At 33.4% G+C, this 24,326-nt stretch overlaps 1 protein-coding gene across 8 annotated transcripts in view; it reads right to left on the bottom strand.

The window, feature by feature from the left end:
- Positions 1–24,326, bottom strand: part of PCLO (piccolo presynaptic cytomatrix protein) — a 407,515-nt gene that overhangs the window by 115,817 nt on the left and 267,372 nt on the right. For all 8 annotated transcript variants that reach the window (XR_014300995.1, XM_082692496.1, XM_082692497.1 and 5 more), the window contains exons 8-9: positions 20,251–20,387; positions 13,139–13,229 (exon numbers count right to left, since the gene is read on the bottom strand). Coding sequence is in view for 7 of the 8 variants with exons in the window: in XM_082692496.1 (XP_082548622.1) it covers positions 13,139–13,229; positions 20,251–20,387 (228 nt within the window). In the remaining variant the exon portion in view is untranslated. The remainder of the gene's footprint in view (positions 1–13,138; positions 13,230–20,250; positions 20,388–24,326) is intronic.

Here is a 24,326-nt window from a genome sequence, read left to right as displayed (position 1 = left end):
TATTACTGAACCATGAAAATGAAGGAAATCCTGCCATTTGGGACAACGTGAATAGTCCTTGGGGGCATTATGCTCAATGAAATCAATTAGACAGAGAAAGACAAATACTGCATGGTATCACATATATGTGCGGGGAAAAAGTCAAATGCATAGAAACAGAGTAGAAAAGTGGGTGCCAGGGACTGTGAGTCAGGGAACTAAGGAGAGGCCGGTAAGAGGGTACGTACTTTTAGCTATAAAATTAAAAACATTTAATGATCTAATATAAAACATTGTGACTATGGTTGTAACACTGTACTATATAAGTGAAATTTGTTGAGAGTAGAAGTTGAATGTTCTTACACAAACACACACACAAAAGATAAATACATGAGGTGATAGATGTTTTAATTAACTAGATTGGGGGATCCTTTCACAATATATATGTAAATCAAATCACCATGGTGTGCACACTAAATATTTTACAAATTTATAACTCTATTATATTTCAATAAAGCTGAAATAAAAAAACCAAATAAAATAAGCTGTGTATAAAATAAACATGAGCATATTAAGGAAACAATCTTTATATTTGCATTTAAATTTAAAGTTTAAATCTACTTTAATTTGATATGTTTATTAATATGTTACAGAAAGTATTACAAAAATGTTTTTATTTTCATCTTAATATATGAAATATTTCTGATGTAACAAATAACCACTAAGTTTAGAAAAAGTGAAAATAGTTGGTTCATTTTGACACTATCACATGCTACATCTAAGCATCAGGAAATGCAAATTTTTATCAGTGCATACACTATCTTATGAACAGTAGTCCTTAAATCAATGGAGTTTATTATTCACAATAAAGTTATCACAGGATAATGATATATTACAATTTAGTCATGTCATTAGTTGAACTGAAGAAGAAAGATTATATAAATATTAATGCTAATGAAGTACTAAAGATAATGGAAAATTCCCCAAAGGATAGTTCAATTAAATCTATTTTTATAGTTTACACATTAATTATACTCATGAGTGAAACAGTGAAAACTTATTTTTATATTCTTTCACCTACTAATTTCTAGGTTATAAATTATTTATATAAATATTTAGGAAAATATACCAACTTATATTAAAAAAAAACATAGTAATTTCTCCTTTGTGTTCTTCTTAAATGCTACATTAATTCATCAATACTTGAACATAAAGACCCAAAGAATATTCCTTTACTTCACTATTTTTATTTTACTAATTTTTGCTTTTTATGAGAAAAACATTCCTACAAATATAATAACACATATCTATTACCTTATAGCAATCCCTACTTGACTGTTTCCAGCAGCATCAAAATGGAAATGGAAACACTACCTTAATACCAAATCTAATCTGTTTCTAAACCTCAGCATAGAAATTACATACTCAACCATTCCCATTAGCTTTTTCTGATCCAGTGTAATTGTTCTGTAGCATTCTTTTAAATATGTATTTAATTTTAAATTCATATGCTTTACATATATGAAGGATTCAAAGAGAACATTTTTTGTCACATTTCCAAGAACCAAAGTGTAAATTCTTCTTTTCTAATGTAATGTGACTATGAAAAAAATGCTACACAAAGCATGTATAAAAGGCTATTCTTACTCACACCATACCAGAAGAGATGCGCCCAAGTTGGACTGCCATATGACTGAAATGGCCATTGGTATGGGAAATAAGGAAGATACACATATATACATACACACACACACATTCCTTCCCTATATACATACATATACATATGTATATAAAACTGTATGTGTATATATATATATACATATATATATATATGTATATATATATATACATACACACACACACACACACATCTGTTATTGTGCACCGAAATAATGCTCTGAGTCATCAATCTGAGAGGTTGTGCAGGGCTGCCTCTACAAGGAAGAGTAGCAACAGCTGAATTCTGCACATAGCTTTTATTTTGTTTTTCATCAGCAAAGCAAGGACAGATATATCAAAGCATTAGGAGGGAATACAAAGAGAAGGCAATTATCTTGAAGCCAGAAAGCAGGCCTGTACCACTCCCTATGCACAGGCACGCAAGGAGGGAGTTATGGAATAAGGGAGGAACAGGATATCGGCGCTAGCAATCACCTGAGGCAGGAAGGGGAGTTGAAGGTTACTTTCTTTCATAGCTCCTTATCTACACCCTTCCGGAGGAGAGGATGTGATCCTGTTCCTACCAGGCCATTGCACTCAAGAGCCGGAGAACAGGAACGCTTCGTATGTTTCACTTGTTCCCACAATCACACCTTGGGGCTTACAATACACTTTCTAGGAATAATGCCATACATATCTTCACTTCACATATGTATATGGGTATGTATAAATATACCCATATACATATATATTTAAACATTATATATAGATAGATGTAACAAAGTCACAAGTAAATATCAAAAGACACTGGCATTCTGGCTTTGTTGAATAACACCTTTCAAATAAAAGATATTTCGTATATTGGTAAAATAGTTTTATTAGAGGTGCACTGGATTTCTTCCTCCTGAGATACTTCAGAAATAATTCCCACCAAGAAAATTTCTTAGACTGCCATATTAAAAAAATCGTGCTTCATTCATTCAATAACATGTGGATTTATTTCTTTATTTTAGGTTATTTAAGGTAAATGCAAAACTATAATCAGAAAGACCAAATCTGGGGTGATTGCATGATATGTCTATAAAAGGAAATTAAAGACAAACTTAATTCATTTAGCAGTACTTAGGGTCCAAGATGAAATAATTTTTGATATGAAATTGATATTACAAAATTAGAAGGTAGGGTCAATTTATAGATGTGACTTCTTTTTTTCAGATTTTTATTTATTTGAGAAAGAGAGAGAGTGGGAGAGGTCATGAGCTGGGGGCAGTGAGAGGGAGAACCAGGCTTCTTCCTGAGCAGGTAGCCTGACACAGGGCTCGATCCCAGGATCCCTGGGCATGACCTGAGCTGAAGGCAGAAGTTTAACCAACTGAGCCATGCAGGCACGCCTCTGGATAGGACCTTACTACTTACTTGTTTAGATATTGATCACATGGTGACAACCCAGGTCTGGGAGTGGGGTCATTTATTATGTATATAAAAGAAAATTATATTGCAAGACACTCACGTAACCCTATATTGTCAGTGGAAAAAGAACAGTTTCAACTTATATTACTGTAATGTTATGATAAGCTTTCCAAAATAAGTGCCAGCCTTTTTAATAAAAGATAAGTAGGAAGAAAAATACTACTGTAACTCAAAACTTGGCAATAAGCATTCCTTTTGGACTTCTGGAGCTAAAAGAAGATTGTTGCAGACAATCTATCGTGACTCCCGATGAGTCACATCCGGAAAAATCCCCTCCCTTTGAGGGCAGGAGGATCCTATGACTTAGTTCTAACCAATAGCATGTGACAAAGGTAATGTGATAGTCACAACTATGAATATATTATCTTAGCCAACTAAGATGAGAGTTTTCTGCTGGCCCTGAAGAAGTACCCTGCCACGTGTGAGAGGTTAGGAGAAAGAACCACAGGGTAAGATGCAGAGAAGTACTCAGATGCTGAGAGTCGCCGGGCTGACAGCCAGAGATAAAACAGAGAAGCCTTAGTTCCATAATGGCAGGAAATGAGTTTTGCCAATAAACATGGGAGCTTGGAAGGATATTCCCAAACTCAAGAACAGAACACAGCTCAGCCAACATGTAGCCCATAGCACTGTAAGATCATGATATTGTGATCCCAGAGAAGCTGTGCCTGGATTCTTGACCCAAGAAACTGTGAGATATTAAATGAGTGCTGTTTTAAGCCATTACATTTGTGGTAATTTGTTACAATTCAGTAGAAAATTAATACAAAGACACTAGTTATATCCTGAGTGTTCTGGGCACACAATATGTATGGACATTACCTTGGTAGCAGAACTTGTGGAACATTTGTGTTCATAGTAATTACCACAGTGACTGAGCAGTGACAGAGGGCAGGAATGAAAAGAAAGATAGGCCATGGAAAAAAATCACCTTTTGTCCAGCAAAAACAGAGGAAGAGCTCTGTGTATCAGTTCTGCGATGCTGGGATTCTGGTATCACAGATGTAGCAAGCATATGGCATCTAGGCAACACTCAATACATAACTGGATGAATACTGAATGGATAAATAATAAAATACCAATTTCTTCCCATGGGGCTAATGCATCAATGATATGAGTGGTAAAATAATATAATTGTATTGCATTGTATTCTATTCTTAGAAAATGCCTTAAAAATTACATTATTTCTTTGGATGTTAAAAGAAGAAAAAACGAAAACACACCCTCCCCACCCCGGGTTTATACATGAGACAAATGAGGCTTTAAGAAGTTAAGGGCTCAAGGCAACACCTAATAATATGGCAAAGGTAGAGAGAAGCCCACACTCTTGCTCCAAATAAGTGACGAGCAAGGCATCTCCTCTCTGGTTAGCACCAGTGTATCTGGTTTGGAATCAGAGGGGATGGGTTTGAGGGCAGCACATCCAGCCCTTCCTGCCCATGTTCACTGGCAGAGAGGAGAGTGATGGGAGGTACTGCAATTAGGCCACTAAAGGAAGAAACCATCAAGACAGAAGCAATGTGTTGGGAACTAGCAATTCTTGATCAAGACAGAGGAGAGGAAATGTTTCTGGCTTGGCCAGCCACAAATCATACCATACCACCTAATCAGTAGCTGGGATTGATTACATTGATCACTTGATATGAGTTTTGTCTAATATAATTTCTATTTCTCTACTGATGCGTAAATGTTTATGCCATCTTATATCTTTAACCATCATGTCAAAGAAGAAATTGTTACTTTTTTAGTATTATGGTTTTAATCCTTTTTGTGTTTTTGCATTTGAATTACAAATATGAACTGCATCTGTATCTATTAAATGAATACGTAACTGGATTAACACTTCTAGCTTCGTAGGCAAATCTATAGAGAAAAAGGACGCACAAGCCTGGTAGCATAATAATGGTCATAATTACAAGTTTTGGGAAGAGTTGAGAAACTGATTAGTTCAGAGAATTACTGAATTTGCTCAGTCACTTTAGACATAAAAATAAAATCCAGGTGTCCAGATTATTTTTGCACTACAGTCTAAACTTGTTCTCATCAAGAATCAATTTGCTATTGGTGGAGAAAGTATTCAACAAAGTTCAACAGCTTCTATAATCTAATATATATCAGGAGATACTTTGCACTAAAGAGTTATCTAATATAGTTATCATGGTTATTTTCATTACTCTGTTTAAAAGATTCTAACTACTACCTGAAAAGACAAGAAGTGCTAGAGGTTGCTAGGTGACCAGCTATGAATATTAAAAAACATTCCACTGAGATTGTGTTATAAGCAGAAAGAGAGGTGCTTTTCTTTATTTTCATCCAATTTTCTATTACATAAGATTTGTTGAACTTTTAACTGTCAAATGTCATAAAAAACATGACTTTGAACTGATGAATTCTGTTTCATTTCTGTACCTTGTGCCACTTTTTTATATTTAATATATTATTTGATTTTTCTCAAACTCTTCAGGGATGGAGGCAAATAGTAAGTTACACTGCAAGAGTTTTTTCTATGTGTCTTCACTTCTTTCATATTAAAAAAGTATTTCTACAACTTCTTATGTTAGATGTTCCCTATATCATCTGTGACAAAGAAGCTGAGGCTAAGAAAATTTAGAAACTTGCCCATGTTGTCCAGGATGTAAAGAAGTTAAGATTCAAGCTTTTTTTTTTTTTTCATGACTCCTACATCCTTGTTCTTTCTATATACTTTTGCTCATTACTCTAATTGTTAAGAAAATATTCTAGGAGAGCAATATAAATCCTTACTCCTTTAATTCAATCTCATTTCTTATTTGCCCTTTTATCTGTGATCAATTCACATACATTTTTTGATTTATACCCTTAAATTTCACATTAACATTACCATTTGCCCTCTTTTCTCTAGGCTAAGTATCTTGAATGTCTTCATCTTTTTCTCATGGAATAAAACATTAATAATTCCTTTAATTTCATGAAGAGTGCATAGAATAACGTGCTGACCTCCAGTTAGAAGTAAAGCACTTCCTTAGCAGGAACAGAAACGTTCAAGCAAGGGTGCTTGGGGGGCTCAGTGGGTTAAAGCCTCTGCTTTCAGCCCAGGTCATGATCCCAGGGTCCTGGGATCGAGCCCCACATAGGGCTCCCTGCTCAGCAGGGAGTCTGCTTCCCCATCTCTCTCTGCTTGCCTCATTGCCTACTTGTGATCTCTGTCAAATAAATAAATAAAATTAAAAAAAAAAAAAGAAATGTGCAAGCAAATGTATCCTGACAGATGTCAGGAGAATTGATGATGTTGATGTGGACTGGCCTGGATAATAAACACTTTGTTACTGAGGAAATGAATGCAAGCTTTCATTAAAATTTATAGGGCAGAAACTGTGAGTTTTAGAAGAGAGTCAACCTGACCTGCATTTTAGGTCTAAAGTTTGTTTTTTTTTAAGATTTATTTATTTGAGAGAGTGAGAGAAGGAGAGAGAGAAAATACATGTGGAGGAGAGGAAAGGTAGAGGGAGAGGGAGAGAGAGAATGTTCAAGCAGACTCCCCGCTGAGCACAGAGCCCAACACGGGACTTGATGCCAGTACCCTGAGATCATTACCTGATCAAGAGTGGCCATTTAACCAACTGAGCCTCCCAGGGACCCCTATGTCTATAGATTTATACTTAATTTATCCTTAAAAATAATTTGAGAAGCTTACAATGAGAAATTGTATCATATATAATGGCACACTAACAATGAGAAATTACATTGTATATAACACTGATAAAATGAATTTCATTAAAATGTAAAACTTTTCCTTTAAAATAAACTTAAGAAAATAAAAACACAAGACACAGACTAGAAGAAAATATATTTGGGTCATATACCTTATAAAGGAATTATATCCAAAATATATGAAGAATTCTTACAACTCAGTAAGAAGACAAACAACCCAAATAATGGCCAAAGTATTTGAACAGACATTTCACCATAGAAGACATATGTATTGCATATAGCCACCTGAAAATGTGCTCATTACCATAAGTCATTAGGAAAATACAAGTTAAAACAATTGAGTTTTCATCCACAACCACTCCAAAAGATAGCCATTACCATGTGTGGCTATGACACGGAGAAAGTGGAACTCTCAGACATTGCCGGTAAGAATGTAATATGGTACACTCATTTTGGAAAACTATTTGTCAGTTTCCTAAATAGTTAAAAAGAAACTTACCATAAAACCCTAAAATTCCACTTCTAGGAAACTACTAAAAAAAATCATACATCCAAATTCAAACTTGTCTGTAGATATTTAAAAACTGGGGGGTGCCTGGGTGGCTCTGTCAGTTAAGCTGCTGCCTTCAGCTCGGGTCATGATCCCAGGATCCTGGGATAGAGTCCCACATCGGACTCCTTGCTCGGTGGGGAGCCTGCTTCTCTCTCTGTCTCTGCCTGCCTCTCTGCCTGCTTGTGCTCTCTGTCTCTCTCTCTGTCAAACAAACAAATAAATAAATAAATAAATAAATAAATAAATAAAATCTTTAAAAAATATATTTAAAAACTGGGAAAATTCAATGATAAAATAATGTAGACTACTTAGCAATAAAAAGAGCAATCTACTGGTACATAGAAGAGAAAACTTCAAAAATGTTGGTAAGTGAAGGAGCTAGACAACAAAACTGCATACTGAATGATTCAATTTATATGAAATGCTCAGGAAAAGCAAACTTAAGAGACTGAAAGTAAATCTCTCACCTGTGGTTGGGAGAGGAGCCTTGAAGTGAAGCTATTACACTTGCTAGCAGACTTAAGGGAACCTGTTGTAATGACTGAAATGTTCTAACAGAAGATTATGGTGATGGTCACACAACTCCACATATTTACTAGAAGTAATTTATTTGTACACACTTGCAATGTGTACATTTATGATGTGTAAATTATACCTTATTAAAGTGGTTTAAATAATAAACAAAGAGCTATCCATATATGGTATTGCTACCAACTAAGAGCCAATGAGATCTGTTACATTTGTCTCCTATTTCTAAAAGCTCATAAAGATGGTAGACTAATGAAGAATGAAAATGAGCCAGTACTTCCACTGAAGACTCTGCTGTCTTTTGAACCTAAACATATTTAGTGTTCTTCCCTATTACACTTGCTAATTAGTCTTTCTAGCCTTGCAGATGTAGCCAGCCTGTTATGGAACTATACATAAGCAAGTATCTTTTTTGAAATCAGAAGAATTTCTTTGGCTTGTTTGAAACAGCTGTGTTTCTGGAGCCATAAGATGGTTTGAAATAAAAAAGAAACAGACTCATTTCTTGAACATTACATTTTGCTCTTTTTTTTTCCCTGTTAATTTCTCTCTAAGAAAAGAGGAAATAACATTCGTTGAGGGTATAGTAAGTATAAGCTTTTGTGCTAAGTTCATTTGCAATTATGTGAGATACATAGAGCCAGTCTTATTGTACAGATAAGCAAATTTATTCTCAAAATTTAAATATGTAATAGAGTTGAACTCCAACTCAGGTCTTTCTGCTAAAATTCACAACTATTCTCTCCACTTTGCCGCCTTGTGATTGGTTGAATAAAGGCGTTCAAAATCATTATACAGTTGTTGATCAGCACCTATAAGTTTATCTTTGAAGTTTTCAGTTAATAGTCAAAAGATCTATTTTCTAAAAATCATAGATCATTTATTTTTTTTTAATTTTTTTTAAATCATAGATCATTTAAAAGAAGAGTGTATTCATGTATTTCTCTCTGTGAACATCACAAAAATAGAAATAGTAGTGCATAAATAAATGTGGGTATACAATTATTCATATACATGTATAGGTATGAACAATAACGTTTGGCTTTATCTTAATTATTCCTAAAATTCTATTGTAATAATTACTCACATTTCAGATTTTACTACTGAATTACGAGCAAGCTGTAGGCAAGGGTACGTGTATGCTCATCCTACTATCCTAGCAATCAACACAATGTAAATCGCATCAGGGTGTTCAATAAATAAATATTAACAAATAAAAATTAAAAATTTATCCAATATGAGTTATAAAAACAGTTTCAAAATACATTTTATGCTGTAAAGCTTTTTGTAGGAAGAAAAAAAGTTTATATTTTCTTAACATTGTCTACACATATCCTTAGAGTAATAGTTCTTAAACATTTTGGTTTTAATGAGCCATTTATACTCTTTAATATTTCCAAGGACCTCAAAGAGCTTTTGTTCATATGGATTACAAGCCTATTTATTTTCTGTATCATAAATTAAAACTGAGAATTTAAAGCATTTACTCATGAATTTAAAATAAAATCATTCTATAATAATTATATTTTTAATAAAATGACTATATTTTAAAAATAAAATACTTTAAAAATGGGTGGTGTCTTACATTATTGCAACTCCACTTAATATTGAGCTAAATGGAATACAGCTAAATGCTCATATCTGAGGATTTGGAGGGGAAGGGGGTTGGGGGAATGGGTGAGCCTGGTGGTGGGTATTAAGGAGGGCACATATTGCATGGCGCACTGGGTGTGGTACATAAACAATGAATTTTGGAACACTGAAAAAATAAAATAATAAATAAATAAACAAAAATAAATGCCCATATCTGTTCTGTGTACCACGTGTTGTGACGGCACACATCATGCAACCTCCAAAGAACTCTCCTGGGCCTATTCACAAGAAAATGAGGTTGCAAAAGGCAAATGCTATATTGCCATTTTACTATGAAAATATTTTTGACTTTGTGGACCCCCTGAAAGAATTTTGGAAACCGTGAGGATCTCCTGCCCAAACTCTGGGAAACGCACAGGAGAAACAATTTAAAAAACCGCACACATTTCTATTCCAGTCTTCTATTTTGAAATTTTTTCTGATTCCAAAGAATAAAAATATTTTTTCTTTTTTTGTGAGGTATACCTGTTTCACAGAATTCTTATAAAAATATTTTAATGCTATATCCTGTTAGGATGGTTTATTTTAATTTTTTAGAAGAGATGTTTTTTTAATTTATTTGAGAGCAAGAGAGAGAGTACGAGTGGGGTAAGGGCAGAGAGGGAGAAGCAGACTCCCCACTGAATAGGGAGTCTAAGATACCAATGCCCAATGCCAATGCAGAGCCTGATGCAGGACCCTCGGATCATGACCTGAATGGAAGGCAGACACTTAACCAACTGACTCACCCAGGTACCCCCAGAATGGCTTATTAAACTATCATAAAAGATAAACAGCTTTTCTATTTCCAGTGGGTTTATATAACCAAAATGAAAATTCACTAACGACCATCTAGACCTTCTCTTAGTGAGGGCAGATATGCTACATTTTATTCACTCTTTCCTTGCTTACATCCTCATCCTGTTTATAAAGGCATTTAAATTTTTGGTTAGATAACTTTTTCACTACTGATGAAGCTACAGTCCACTGCTCATTTTCTCTAAATATGAAAAACAAACAAGAACTTAATTTTTTTTATTATGGAAAGTGTCATACATATTAAAAAGTAATGCAAGTCTATAATAAAACCCAGTGTGGTCAACCATCCAACTCCAACCATTACCAAATCATATTCAGTTTTTTTCATCTATTCCTTCACCATTCTCCATACAACTAATTTTGAAAGAAATTGCAGATAAGATATTGTTTCATCTATAAATATTTTAGTATGTATCTCTAAAAAAATCCTTAATTTTTATTAAAACACTAACATCAAAGTGGTAATCATAGCCAAAAACAATTGTAAATCTCTAATGTCACCAAATGTTCCGTTAGAGAAATAAAGCTTTTGGTTAAGCAGCAAACAACAGAGTGATCAGTCAGGAACACAAAGGCTCTGTGCCAGGCTTTGTCTGCCATTAGCTTAGACCTTCGAGACACTGCCAAAGAAGTCATTTCTCGCTCTAGCTTTGCATATACATGTATTTAAATCCCTTTGAGGTACTGAAGACTTATTTGAAAACAGCATGAATTGTTTCAAAACATTTAATTTACTATGCGATCATACTACCCAAGGACACATGGAAAATATATTCAGTATTAAATGATGCAGGGGAATACAATGAGGGAAAATATTTTTATTTTTGTATTAAGTAAATATCAAAAGAGAAAGGGGCATGCTGGTAAACATATTGCTCAAAACAATGATTCTTGTTTCTCATTTTGTAAAATCTATATACAGAGGAAACTGAATTTAGTTTTCAGGCTAAAATATTTATAATGAGATATCAAAAGCTCTTATTTCTGTCTTTCTTATATTTTAAAACTTTTTTCCTAATAAAAGAAAACAAGTTAAGATAATGAGTTGCAAAAGAAAAATAAGAAGGGGAGGACTAACACAGTATAAAAGCAATAATACAGTTAAAAGATAGATACATTGATAAAGAGTTCTGATGATTTAGTAAGATTCCTGTTGTTTGTCCTAAAAAAAATGGCATTGCTGGAAAGTACTACGTTGTTTTGCTTTATGAGCTGGAGGGAACTGAAACAGTTTGCAGAAGTAATTATTCCATAGAGTTATTCCATTGTACTTATTCCAACTCATGGAGCCCATGGATTTTAAGATTCACCCCCTGGAATTTTCATCAGTGCTTAAAATACAGTGTGCATGCAATAAAACTATGAAAGTTTAAATTATCTGTCTTTGGTAGGAGAAAAATTACCTAATCTTAAAAGGAAAACAACATTAGACTCCTAATCGATTCATTCTCTATGAAAATAAAGAGAGGAAAATTGCTCAAAGCAAAACCTGTTCCACATCTTCATGCTCCATGCTACAAGAACAAGTAAACTGAAAACATATCTATTTTTGTCCTTTGTTATATTAGTCTTTGAAGGAAAAAAACCCTCCAGCATAATATATACCATGTTAGATAACTCACCTACATATGTTCATATATATGTATATATATACACATGTATATACACACATATATGACATGTATATTTATGAATATTTTCTGTTGGTGTACAGTGTCTAAAACACAAGGAATATACTTGAATAAGAATACAGGTACTACTCATATTTCAAAAAGTCATTAACGCTGACAGAATTTATATTGTGTCTCAAAGTTCTAAACAAAAAATTTAAATTTATAACATAAACATTCCATTATCTTTCAAAAGCATCAAGATCATGAAACACAGATTGTGAAACTATCACACCAGACACAAGGAGGGTTGACAACTAAATGCAATATAAGATCTGGATTGGATCCTGGACCAGGAAAAAAGAAAAGAATTTCGTGGGTAATTGGGGAAACTAAAACTCTAGATAAGGCTTGTAGATGTGCATGTGTGTATTTTAAAGGTTTTACTTTTAAGTAATCTCTACACCCAACCTGGGGCTTGAACCTACAACCCTGAGGTCAGGAGTTGCATGCTCTACTGATTGAGAGGCACCTCAAGGCTTACAGATGTTTTAATAGTACCATATTCATTAATGTTCACTTGCCTGTTTTGATCATCTTATTGTTATTAGATAGATGTTAACACTAGGGAAACTGAGTCAAGGATGGGCAGAAGAACCGACTATACTACTTTCTGGGGAATCCAGAATTTTCTGGGTATCTAACATTTTTTCAAAATAAAAAGCTTTAGAAACCTGTCAGATGCCTTGGTTCACATAAGAACACAAACAAGGAAACAGACAAAAACTCAGCATAATTGATAATATTCAAATTGACAAGGTATAGGGCGGTTTATTCCTTAGAAGAATCAGAGATCTCTACTTCCTGTGTGAGGAGGTTTTATAGTTCTAAAACCAGCGGCTATATTGTTCAGAACAATAATTATGGAGTATTATAATGCCATGTATGTATTAAAAGTGCAATTAAAGAAAAAATGACCTAAATGTGTACCACTTAGTAATCTGTCATATTAATGACTATGCCCTTAAAGTCTTTTATTTTCAAAAGTATAGTCTAATTATTTTTTGAAATTCTCCAAAACACAATTTTTGATATAGAAGTAGTGTTTTCTAAAATGTGATAAGTCATCTAAAGTGAAATTCAATATATACCCCAATCTGACAATAAAATAAAAAGTAGATTATTTGACTTCCTTTACCTGAAACTGTGTGATCCTTCGAGTCTCTTGTTATTTTTATCCTTGCATGAGGAAAGATATAGTGCACAGTCTTCCCGTTCATCTGCATAATCTAAGATACACATATCATAAGGTGAACAATCAATGTTCAAAGACACTTTAAATGCAACATACAGATTTACATTTGTTTTTTTCAAGTGTATTGATTCAATCAATAAACAAAAAATATTACCAGCTTCTCAAATCATCACAATTTAAGCATTTTACACTATATAATATTATTGATTTCTGAGGTCCTCGTGATCTTCACATTTATAACTAATTACTCTTGCAAACTGATTTTCTGTGTTTGGGAAATTGATAGGCACACTTAACAGGTTCTAAAGAATGTCTCTACCTATAGTAGTACATAGACGACAGTGGTAGACAATGTATGTGAAAATGTGTGTGTCTCTGTTCTTGCTCTGGGCAGCCTAGAAATGGAACGCTATTTCTAATTTTCAGCAATTAAGTGATGCTAGAGGAGAAAAGGCAGGAAAAAAAAATTCTCATACTATACATCTTTATCACTCTAATAGGACTGCTTTATATTTGTGTTGCTTTGATTTTATTGCGGAGCTGTGCTTTTGCTATGCATATCTACCAGAAGTGTCAATGTACATTGGATGCTGAGACTACTTTTATATAAAGAAAGCCTTTGCTCATTCTAATACTTTCTGAGGCCTTCCTTTTATTCAAAGCTGTGTTACTGGCTGGAGTTATTTCTCATTTACTGTTGACATTCCTTCGGGTAGAAGAACCAACCCTGAAAGCTATTGTAAGCCTGTGATCCAAATTCTCATTATTGAGACTTGAATATGAGACTACTAGAGATTGCATTATCTCTGTTTCCCCGTGGCAAAATGAGACTTCTGAAACAAAAATAAATCAGTGAATGCAAACTTGTGTTTTGTATTTTATGATACTTTCCTTTTACATGAGATCTGTGAAATAATAGGAGATAAAAATAGTGAAATATTTAGTCATATCTACATTAAGAGAATTTTATTAGTATGAAGCGTCCCATCACCTTAGAAAAACTTGACTATAATTACAAACAAAATAAAGTTTAGTCAAGAGACATGCAATATTACCTATTTCAGAATGTGTTTAAGAAGTGTATGAGAGTGCTAAACCAAACCAAAATATTAAATAGAAGTTAGAACCCAAGAGATGTTGATTTGTGATTTCTTGAATCCCAGTGTGGTTTTAATGTGTAAATCCACCCATAAGACTGTTAGAATTCTACATATTTAAAGTAAAATATGTATTGAGAAATGCAAGCTTAAATTATGGCCTGTAGCTTTTCTTCTCTTCAGGAAAGAATAAGCATAATGAGGTTTCTGATGAACAGAAAACACTCCCCAAACAACAGCAGAATCCTGTTGAGTCCAGGGATATTATCTGAACTCCTCAAAGTAGAACTAAAATGTTATTTGCAAGATTGTGAGTAAATTATAGGCGGTCTAATCAGTTCATCTAGATAATTTGTACCACTACAACTATGTAAGCCACCAAAAACCTTACTTATTTATATTCATGGCAAGAGGAGTGTATACATTTTTCCTTGATTCTCCCTGTCTTGTTTCCTCTGTGTCGGTATCTGTCTACCTCTGTCTTTCTTCTTCCCTCTCACTTTCTCTCCTCTTACTTTCCCTCCCTTCATCTTTTCTCCATTTCCCTTCTTCCACTTTTATTCCTCCCTCCTCTCATCTGCATTTAAAGATCTCAATTTTTTTTTAACTGAAATTTAAACCATGTTCAGTGAAAATACTACAACTATTCAATATAACTGAACTTTCCTTTGGTACTGTAGATAACTAATCAAAATTGGTATTATTTCATTTTGAGTATCTTTAACTTCATGTTTCATTTGACAACAATCTTTAAAAGTCACTTTTTTCCCACTTGGTCAACAATAAAATAAGAAAATGCATTTTCATTATTGCTATTCTTTCTAATTCTCTAGACTAGGCAGAAGGTGATGTAAGCTCAAGTGTATCTGTTGCCCAGTCTAGGATAGCCATAAGATTTTCCAAGTTTTGCAGCAGAGTTTTATCAGCTACCCATTATCATCTTCTAATTTGTACGTATGATGTTAGCAGATGAGATGTTAGCATCTTTCTTTCCATACAATGTTGCTTTCAGAACATCTCACAGCACCTCCTGTAATGTCTATAGCTAGCATCACAAGCTCACTTAATAAATCAAAAGCATTAAGCTGCCACAACTATGATCAAAGTGACCAAAAATCTGTAGAAAGCAGTGGTATCTGTCTTCCATGTATGAACTGGTTGGATCTTAGCTTTTTTCTAAGCTTTGCAGGTGAGTGTTCAAAGAGTTCTCCAGCAGATGGAGTTTCAGGGTCAGTGTTGCTTCTGCCAAGTAAGAGGAGGAAGGATGGCAGGACTGATGTCAAGTAGTGCCCACACCTATTTCTCCACCGTGTGGTCTCTGATATTACTGTCTTTTGGTGATTCTGCACCAAAGAGCTATCAACTTTATGTCTGCCACCAAAAGGAGTCTTCTTCTCTACAAATATTTTCACGAATAATTGAGCCATCATACTTATGAAATAATAACACTTGTGTTAACATACCTTCGATTCAAACGGACATTCATCCTTTTCCCTCTCCTAAACACCATGCATGCTAGAGGCAGAGGAGGGAGTGTCCTTCCTATGTCCCACATATTGTTCTAAGTACTGTATAGGACTATGGTGGATGGAGTAGGGAGCCCCTGCTCTCTCGTTGCTCATAGCCTTTGACATAATGTATGCAATATTATTGGAGCACAAAGGAAGAACACTTGCCCCGCTGGGTGGGAGGTGGTGGTGATAGGATGAGAGACTTTCTTGTAAGATGAGGCACGCAGATGGAGTCTTAAATGATGAGTAGAGTAGCTGAGATGAGAGCAGAAAGAGTGTTCAGGGAAAGGGAACAAGACATCGAAAGGTTCAGAACAGAGAGGAAGAATGGCTCTCTCAATGGAGCTCAATTACATCAATATTACAGTTGCATGAAGATTGCAATAGGCAAGGGCTCTAGTTCAGGATGTGGAGGCATTTGGTACTAGTCAAGAAGTGTTCACCTTTATAATTACCCTGTAAATGCTATTAGCCCTATTTATAAATGAAGTGAAAAAAGCAAATCTGTTTCCTTTCAAAAGATTCATAATATATTCAAATGATAATATGATTTTTGAGTCTAATAAAAATTCAGAAAACATTTCTGTTTCTCATATATTTTTATATGTTATTTTTTAAGCAGATAAATTCATGTTTGCATTAATCAATTTGGTTTTATTACTTTTCCCTCCAGGGCACTTTATGAGTATAAATTCTTGTTATGTGTAAGCTTCCAAATAAAAGAATCTGGGTTTATTAGAACCAAGGGCTTGATATTACCTTTTTATGACTGGACATGAAACAAGTGAATAAAATGAGAACGCCATTTTGCTATTCTCTCTAGACCAAAACACAGTTATGATGAACTAATGACAAAAACAGTACCTGAAGATAAATATTAATGCAAAACCCCATGAATTTTGAGTTTTATGTAATCAAAATGTATGTCATCTTCCATGTAGCTTGTTTAGAAAAAACTATATGTAGAAAAACAAAGAAATTATTGTCATAAATTTAGCATATTTGTTACTTTTCTTTTTTTTAAAGATTTTATTTATTTACTTGATAGACAGAGATTACAAGCAGTCAGAGAGGCAGGCAGGGAGAGAGTAGGAAGCAGGCTCCCCACTGAGCAGAGAGCCTGATGCGGGGCTTGTTTCCAGGACCCTGAGACCATGACCTGAACCGAAAGCAGAGGCTTTAACCCACTGAGCCACCCAGGCGCCCCTATATTTGTTAGTTTTTTAAAGGAGGTTGAGGATTACCATCTGGAAGGGGCACACGGTGGTATCTGAGGCAAGCATATTCCCTTTCTTGGTCTGTGTGTTGGTTATATGGTTGTTCACTTTATAACTAGCTTATAATTCTGCCTATTTGCTGTTTTGGTAACTGCATGAATAGGTTTTTTTTTTTTTTTCTCTATGTTAGTTATCAAAGTAAAAAAATGTAAAAACCTTATAAATGTAAAAAATAACTTTTAATAAGTCACGCATTACTTTATCACATTTATTTATAAATAATTCTACTAAGGATCCTCAGATTTTCTACTTTATTAAAAATAGCAGGAAATTCATGGAATGATTCTTAAATATATTCTACTTAATTTGGGCATTATATTGGTCTATATTTTGTTTAAATACAATGATTATATCCTCAGCAGATTAAAATCATAAAGCTGCAGATGTTAATAACAGAAAACTAGAATCAAAAAGTGCCATTAAGGTTGTTAATGTTTCATCTACATACAGAAGAATTCCAGAAAACATTTTTTGAAGTAGACACAGATTATGTTAAAATGTATCCTTCAAGAATACTGGTTGAATAAATTAGTTGAGCAAGACTATTCTAAATATCCATGGGAATAGTAATGTCATAAAGTAATTGAACAGGAGCGATTTTCTAGCTTTCCATTTATATATTTCATCTTATTAAGCTTTCTTTAAAGGATTTGTGCTTTCATTGACTTAATATGGGTTTGTGGGGAAAAAATAAACTTCAAAGAAACAAATGAGACAGGTAAGATATAAAAAGCAAGTCAATAAAGATGGATTCTTACAGTAAAATATATTCAAGGAAGCTATTTTCAACTGACAGATTATTCTAGTAATTATAGATAAAAAGAGGTAAATTTACATTTTATAAACATGTTCAGGATGATTTTATTAATTTTTTGTGCTCATCAGGCTGATCTAATTGATGAGCCTGAACTACAGATATAAATACAATTTTAATAATAGTCTAAGAAAGGTCTAATTCAATTGTTTGATACATTTAAATGAAGAACAAAGAAATGAAAGAATATGGACATGTATATAGAGGTAAACCCAGCCCTAAACAAAATTTTTTTTTTCAAAAAATATTTCATTATTTATTTATTTTCATCATAAGTGCATTCCCTAATCTCCATCACCTATTTGACCCATCCGCCCCATGTTTACCAGAGGGGAGATGGGTGGCAGATGGGTCTAAACTATAATCTTATTAAAAGATATCAAAAACTGAAAAGAATATTTATAACATATAGAAAATAATTCTAGTATTTCTAGAAAATATGATAGCATGTATAAAACTACTACAGAACAAAATTTGAGATAAAGAAATTCTTTTTTTTTTAAAGATTTATTTACTAATTAAAGAGAGAAAGAGACAGAGCAGGGGAGGGGCAGAGGGAGAGGAAGAATCCTAGAGCAGACTCCTCACTGAGACTGGAATCTGGCATGGGGGTCCATCCCAGGTCCCTGAGGTCATGACCTGAGCCAAAGTCAAGAGCTGGTCCCTTGGTTGACTGAGCCACCCAGGTGCTCCCAAGATACTCTATTTAAAATCTTGAAATTTGTCCATGAAAACTGAAATTCCTTTAGAAAGAAATCAAATTTGAGTATAGATACTGTCTTTTCAATGGCACTTACATGTGATGAAAGTCATCTCTTTTACACTTGAATATGACAAACACGGAAGTAAATCACAGTAAGTTCATATGGTTTACTTTTGATTTTCAAAAGCGAGTCGTCTTATATATCAGAGAATCAGTAATAAGACAGGATTATTTAGGAATTAATGTATAAGAAATAACTCTCTCTTCTATGGGTAAAGTTTATGGATAGACAGCCTATAAATATCTGATGTCTTAGGGCAACTGATTTAGGACACTGGGCTTACCAGAGGAATCTTCCTCAATTTATCTAACTTTGATCTCCTATGTGTCTTTCAAGATTCACCCAAACACCACTTCATTTGCTCTAAAGTAAATATGACCATGAATTTTGACATCACATTTATCTAACTGTGAAATTTATCTCTAAGTTTTAGTTTCACCTATGAATAGATATTAATTAGGGCACCCTGGGTAGCTCAGTCAGTTGAGCATCTGACTTGATTTCAGCTCAGGTCATGATCTCAGGGTTGTGAGATTGAGCCTTGCATGAGGCTCCGTGGATCAGCTGGAAGTCTGCTTGAGATTATCTCTCTCCCTCTTCCCCTCCTTCAACCTCCCCAACCCCTCCAGGCTCACACTCACACACACACACACACACACACTCTCTCTCTCTCAATTAAGTAAATCTTTAAAAAAAATAGATATTAATAGTACCTAGTTTGAGATTTTTTTTTAAGATTTTATTTATTTATTTGACAGAAATCACAAGTAGGCAGAGAGGCAGGCAGAGAGAGAGCCTCGTTTGAGTTTTTATGATGATAAAAATCTAAAGATATATATGTAAAATATAATAGACTCTAAATATAAGTTCCCCTCTTTCCCAAAGTGAAGCCTTCCCTGTCCCCAGCTGACTTGGTTTGGTCATCCCTTACTTGCTATTTCTTAACACCCAAACATACTGTTATTGGAAAGCACTAAAATTACCCTTATCTATTTCACCCAACATTCTGTAAGGTCTTTAGGAGCTACATGAATCAATTGGGATAAATTGGAGGGTGAGACGAATCATGAGAGACTGTGAACTCTGAGAAACAAACTGGGGGTTTTGGAGGGGAGGGGGATGGGAGAGTGGGGTGAGCCTGGTGTGGGTATTAAGGAGGGCATGTATTGCATAGAGCTGGGTGTGGTGCATAAACAAAGAATCTTGGAACACTGAAAAAAATAAAATTTAAAAAAAGGGGACCTACATGTATTGTCCCTGCATAATAGTGTTGGGTATGTTGTACAAACTTAACTATCTTTTATGGAAGAAAGAATCACTTAAATTGCCCTGCAGAAGCACCACAGCTATACTGCAATGTTGATATCCAGGCATGATTAAGTAAGGTACTTAGTATTTTAAGTCACTGAAAAATAATTTTTTTTATGAACTCGAATGATAAAAGTCCCATGCATTTTAGGATTACTGAGACCAATCTAGGATGACTGTTTGATTGACCAATTGACTGATTAATGAACTGACTGGATGATAAATGGATTTTTTTGTGGCAGTGGGGGGTAAAACTAAAAGAGATTTCTCAATATAGCACTTACTTGCTCTTGATGTTGACTAACTGGTCTAGAGTGGACCAATCTTTCTGGCAGTTTGCGATCCAGACCATGTCCATTTTCCAAACGAGACTCCCTGGGTTTGTCAAACCAATCTGTTTCTTCACGACGCAGATGATAGGCTTTGGAGACCAAGGAAATATCAAACATTGCAACCAAAACTAATACAGATGACAGAGGACAGCAGATGTTCTGAAGTACCAACATGCTCCAGGCTTGTTAACCATTCATGCATTTCAAATATAACTCCTAAGATGATGAAAAAAATCATTTCCAATACGATGATGAAAATGTTGTACCATGGAATAACTTAGAAAAAAATAATGTACACACCTGTTCAACTTCTCAGAGAAAAATAAAACAAAATTAAATTTTAAATGAGAAGAGATTTAGATAGTGAATCTAAGAAGTGAATAGAAGAACAAGTCAATATTCCTCAGAAGTCATTCAACTCAACCTCAACCCTTCAGTTCCTACCTCCTCCTCTCTCCCCACTACTTACAACTTACCACTTTGGTATGGAGCATTCTGTCACTTTCCCGCTGAACTATAAATCACTACTAAAATGCAGCTGCTGGCTTTAAACATCAAGTGAGTATTTTTGAAAACATAACATTTCTATGACATTTGATAAATAAATGAAAACACTTATTTCTAAGAGGATCCCAGGTATTATTGCAAGGAACATATGAGCCATACTACCTGGAAGCCTACAATTAAATGATATTTAGAGTATTTTATTAAAAATTAAGCAATTATTTTCTATGTGGCCATGGATTCAGGAATTAAATTGAAGAGTTGACTGACTGCTTTTTATATTTATAAAATGCATATAAAATTTATAAGATGACAAAACTTGGTATCTTAAAATATTTTTGCAAATGTAACCATATTTAAGTACATAATTATTTTAAGTGATTCATCCCATTCAGTTTTTTATTTCCAACATTTTTTAAAGCTATTAAGTGACCCCCAAATCCCACTTTAATTGATATATAGAATTTGGCTTCATATACAGCTTTATTCTTTGCAAAACAATACCTGATTTGTAAAAAGCATCTCTGAAATACACTGCTGCTTTCCAAATGGCAGCTGGAGCAGTCCTCCAGTTCCTATCCTGAAGATTTGTTGATGGTGCTATCAACTTAGGTCTCCTTGAAATTCTAGCATCTACAACACCATACCTTTGAGTTCTCCTAACTCATCATAGTTTTATTTTTCTGTCTATACCCTTGATTGTCTTTTCTTCCAAAACTTCCTAACATATTTTTCCCCAGGAAAGTTCCATTATATCTTTGCTGGTAGGACTAGCAAACCCATAGCATATATACCACTACTCACCTCCATAACTCCTGCGATCTTGGTCCTTTGGTCATCTCCTGTGACTAACCACAGCATTTTTCCCCAGTAAATATGATGATAGATGATATGTCATAATTTAGTCATTCTTTGATTTGAGGAAATGCAATGTTACATACCTGTTTTGTGGTCATATGTGCTCTTATCTGATCTCTAATAGGAGATTATAAGCTGCTTGAGAATAAGGCTCAGATCTTCTTTTTCCCCCTCCCTCAACACTAAAAACAATGTCTTGCAATGCCATAAGATTCAATAAATGTTTGGGAGATGAATGAAACAGAAAAATTAATCGTCAACTAGAGAAAGAAGTTAAACACCCTAACTAAGATACATGTATTAAAAAATAAATATTAATCTATCCCTTAAACTTTAATATTTATATAATCTTGACCCACAATCTCCTTGACAATATATTATGGTTTTTCATAGTTTGAATTTGACACTAAAAACTAAACTTATATGAGAAAATATTTAATGTAATAGATACCTGGTAAGTAAATTCCAAATAAATCTATAATGTTAACATTGATCTCTTAAAAACTTACTAGACTATTCCCAACCATAGTAATACCATCTTATTTTACTTCTTATATATTCTTATTATTTGTTTCTCATGAAAAAATAATCTGTACTGATTTTAATAAATGCCTACCTTAGATTATATAGTATGTGTTTTCACTTGAATATAAAACTTTGCAAATTGCATTTGAAACACAAGCCTTCACATTATGTTTTCTTGGGTATGTCCATACTAATAAAGCAGAATCCGAATCCGGCCCAAATTTCTTCAATTTGTTCCTGATTATATACTTTGATTGCCTATTATTTCTTACAAAAACTCAATATGTAACTAAGTTAGGATGTCTGTCATGTTTTGCATAAAAGTTTATAGATCAGTCAAGTGCAACCAGAGTGAATGAATCTACTTTTACATTGTATTCTGTCTTTATAACTTACAGTAAGTTGGACATAAATACTAGTTGTTTATAACTGCAACTCTCTGATCTGCCATGGTAGATCTGTACTTTAAAAATTAAATTTTAGTATATGTGCTGCCAAAGCGAGCACTAAAAATTAAATTTTATAAAAATTTCCAAAGCAACTTAAATAATTGCCTGAGGATTAACACCTCCTTGTTTTAAACTGATGATATTTTCTTGAAATCTTAAATGTAAAATAAAAAGTAAGCTATTTTCAGGTGTAGCATTATCTAAATTTATAGGAATAGTACGATTCTATTCACTATCAAGTATTTGTTGAAAACTTTTTTCAAAGAGATATATTGATTTTTTTTTTTTTGGCTTAGAGTATACTTAGAAAGAATGTTTTCAACAAAATATTTGTGTTTGTATAAGCAAATATAACTTGACTGTTTTTAGCTTAGCTTTCCTCCAAATCTGCTCCAAAAAAGGATTTCCTACTCTGTACTAAACCAACCATACATGCACATCAAATTGTGGACTTCAAGCTCATGGTCATAAATACTAAGCAATGTAAATTATGCTTATCTAGACTTTACCTCAAGTAAGCTATTTCAAAATTAACTAAAGTCATATAGAAGATATCTGAAAGATATTCTAAGCATCTATTAAATTAGAGTTTAATTGAATTTGGAGAAAGCACACAACAATTTGAATGCAGTTAAATTTGCTTTTGTTTACTCAATACTAAATGGCCTATTGGTATGTTACACTTCTCAGAGTGATCTTCCTATCAGTGAATTACAGATATAGCATATATTTGGTAAAAATTTATTTAAAAATTTCTTTGTATTTCATGAGTTTACAAATGAGTTATGTAATTAGGAAAAGTATTTTCTACTTTTTCCCTTAATTACCCAAGGAATCCCAAGATTTCATAAGAAAAGTAGGTCTCTGCTTTACCAGAAGCAAGGAATATGTTCCAGAGATTTAAAAGCAAAAAAAAAAAAAAAAAAAAAAAAAAAAAAAGTAACATTTTAAATCATACAACTTCTAAGAATAATCACTACAATTCACACACATAATATTACATATGTAATTCAATTTTTTATAAAAGTTGTCCTTTGTCTAATTCTTATCCGCATGTTTTTTATGACTAAATTTCTTGTCTGGTTAATTTTTAAATATGTTTTAGTTTAATTGTGTAATTTCATCTAAATTTCACTTTAATTATTTATTTCTTTGGTATCATCTTTACATGTTTCATAATTTTGTATGCTGCATGACATCTCATCATCTATTTTATGAAAACATTACTTTTCAAATAGTCTTTGACAATTAGGAATATACATCATCCAAACATATCATTGAGAAAAAGGCATCTGGTTATTTTTATATGGTTGTATGTAAATAAATACATTTTGGAATATCTAGAAAAATCTAAATGTCTGGTACCATGTTGATAAATATCCATGAACAATAAGTAAATTTGTCAAATTTTCTCAAATATATGCTCTATGCACACACATAGCCTTAGGTGTTCAGTTATACCATAAACCTGTTAAAGTTTTTGTTTTATCTTATTTTACCAATATGATTATTGAAGAATCTTCTGATTCCTCTGTAGCAATCGTTTTATATGTATAAAATGTGTGTAAAATGTGGATTGTAAAAAAAGTAAAGAAAGAAACTGTTTCCACATAATATCATAATTCTTGTTTAACCAGAAAGATTGAAATAATTGACTAAGAAAAAAATATACAAATAGAGTGTTTTGTTAAT

Source organism: Mustela nivalis (genome assembly GCF_964662115.1).
Source record: "Mustela nivalis genome assembly, chromosome: 12".
In the NCBI taxonomy this organism is placed as follows: domain Eukaryota; kingdom Metazoa; phylum Chordata; class Mammalia; order Carnivora; family Mustelidae; genus Mustela; species Mustela nivalis.
Note: the sequence above shows the minus strand (reverse complement) of the source record. Positions and strands in the feature narration are given on the sequence as shown.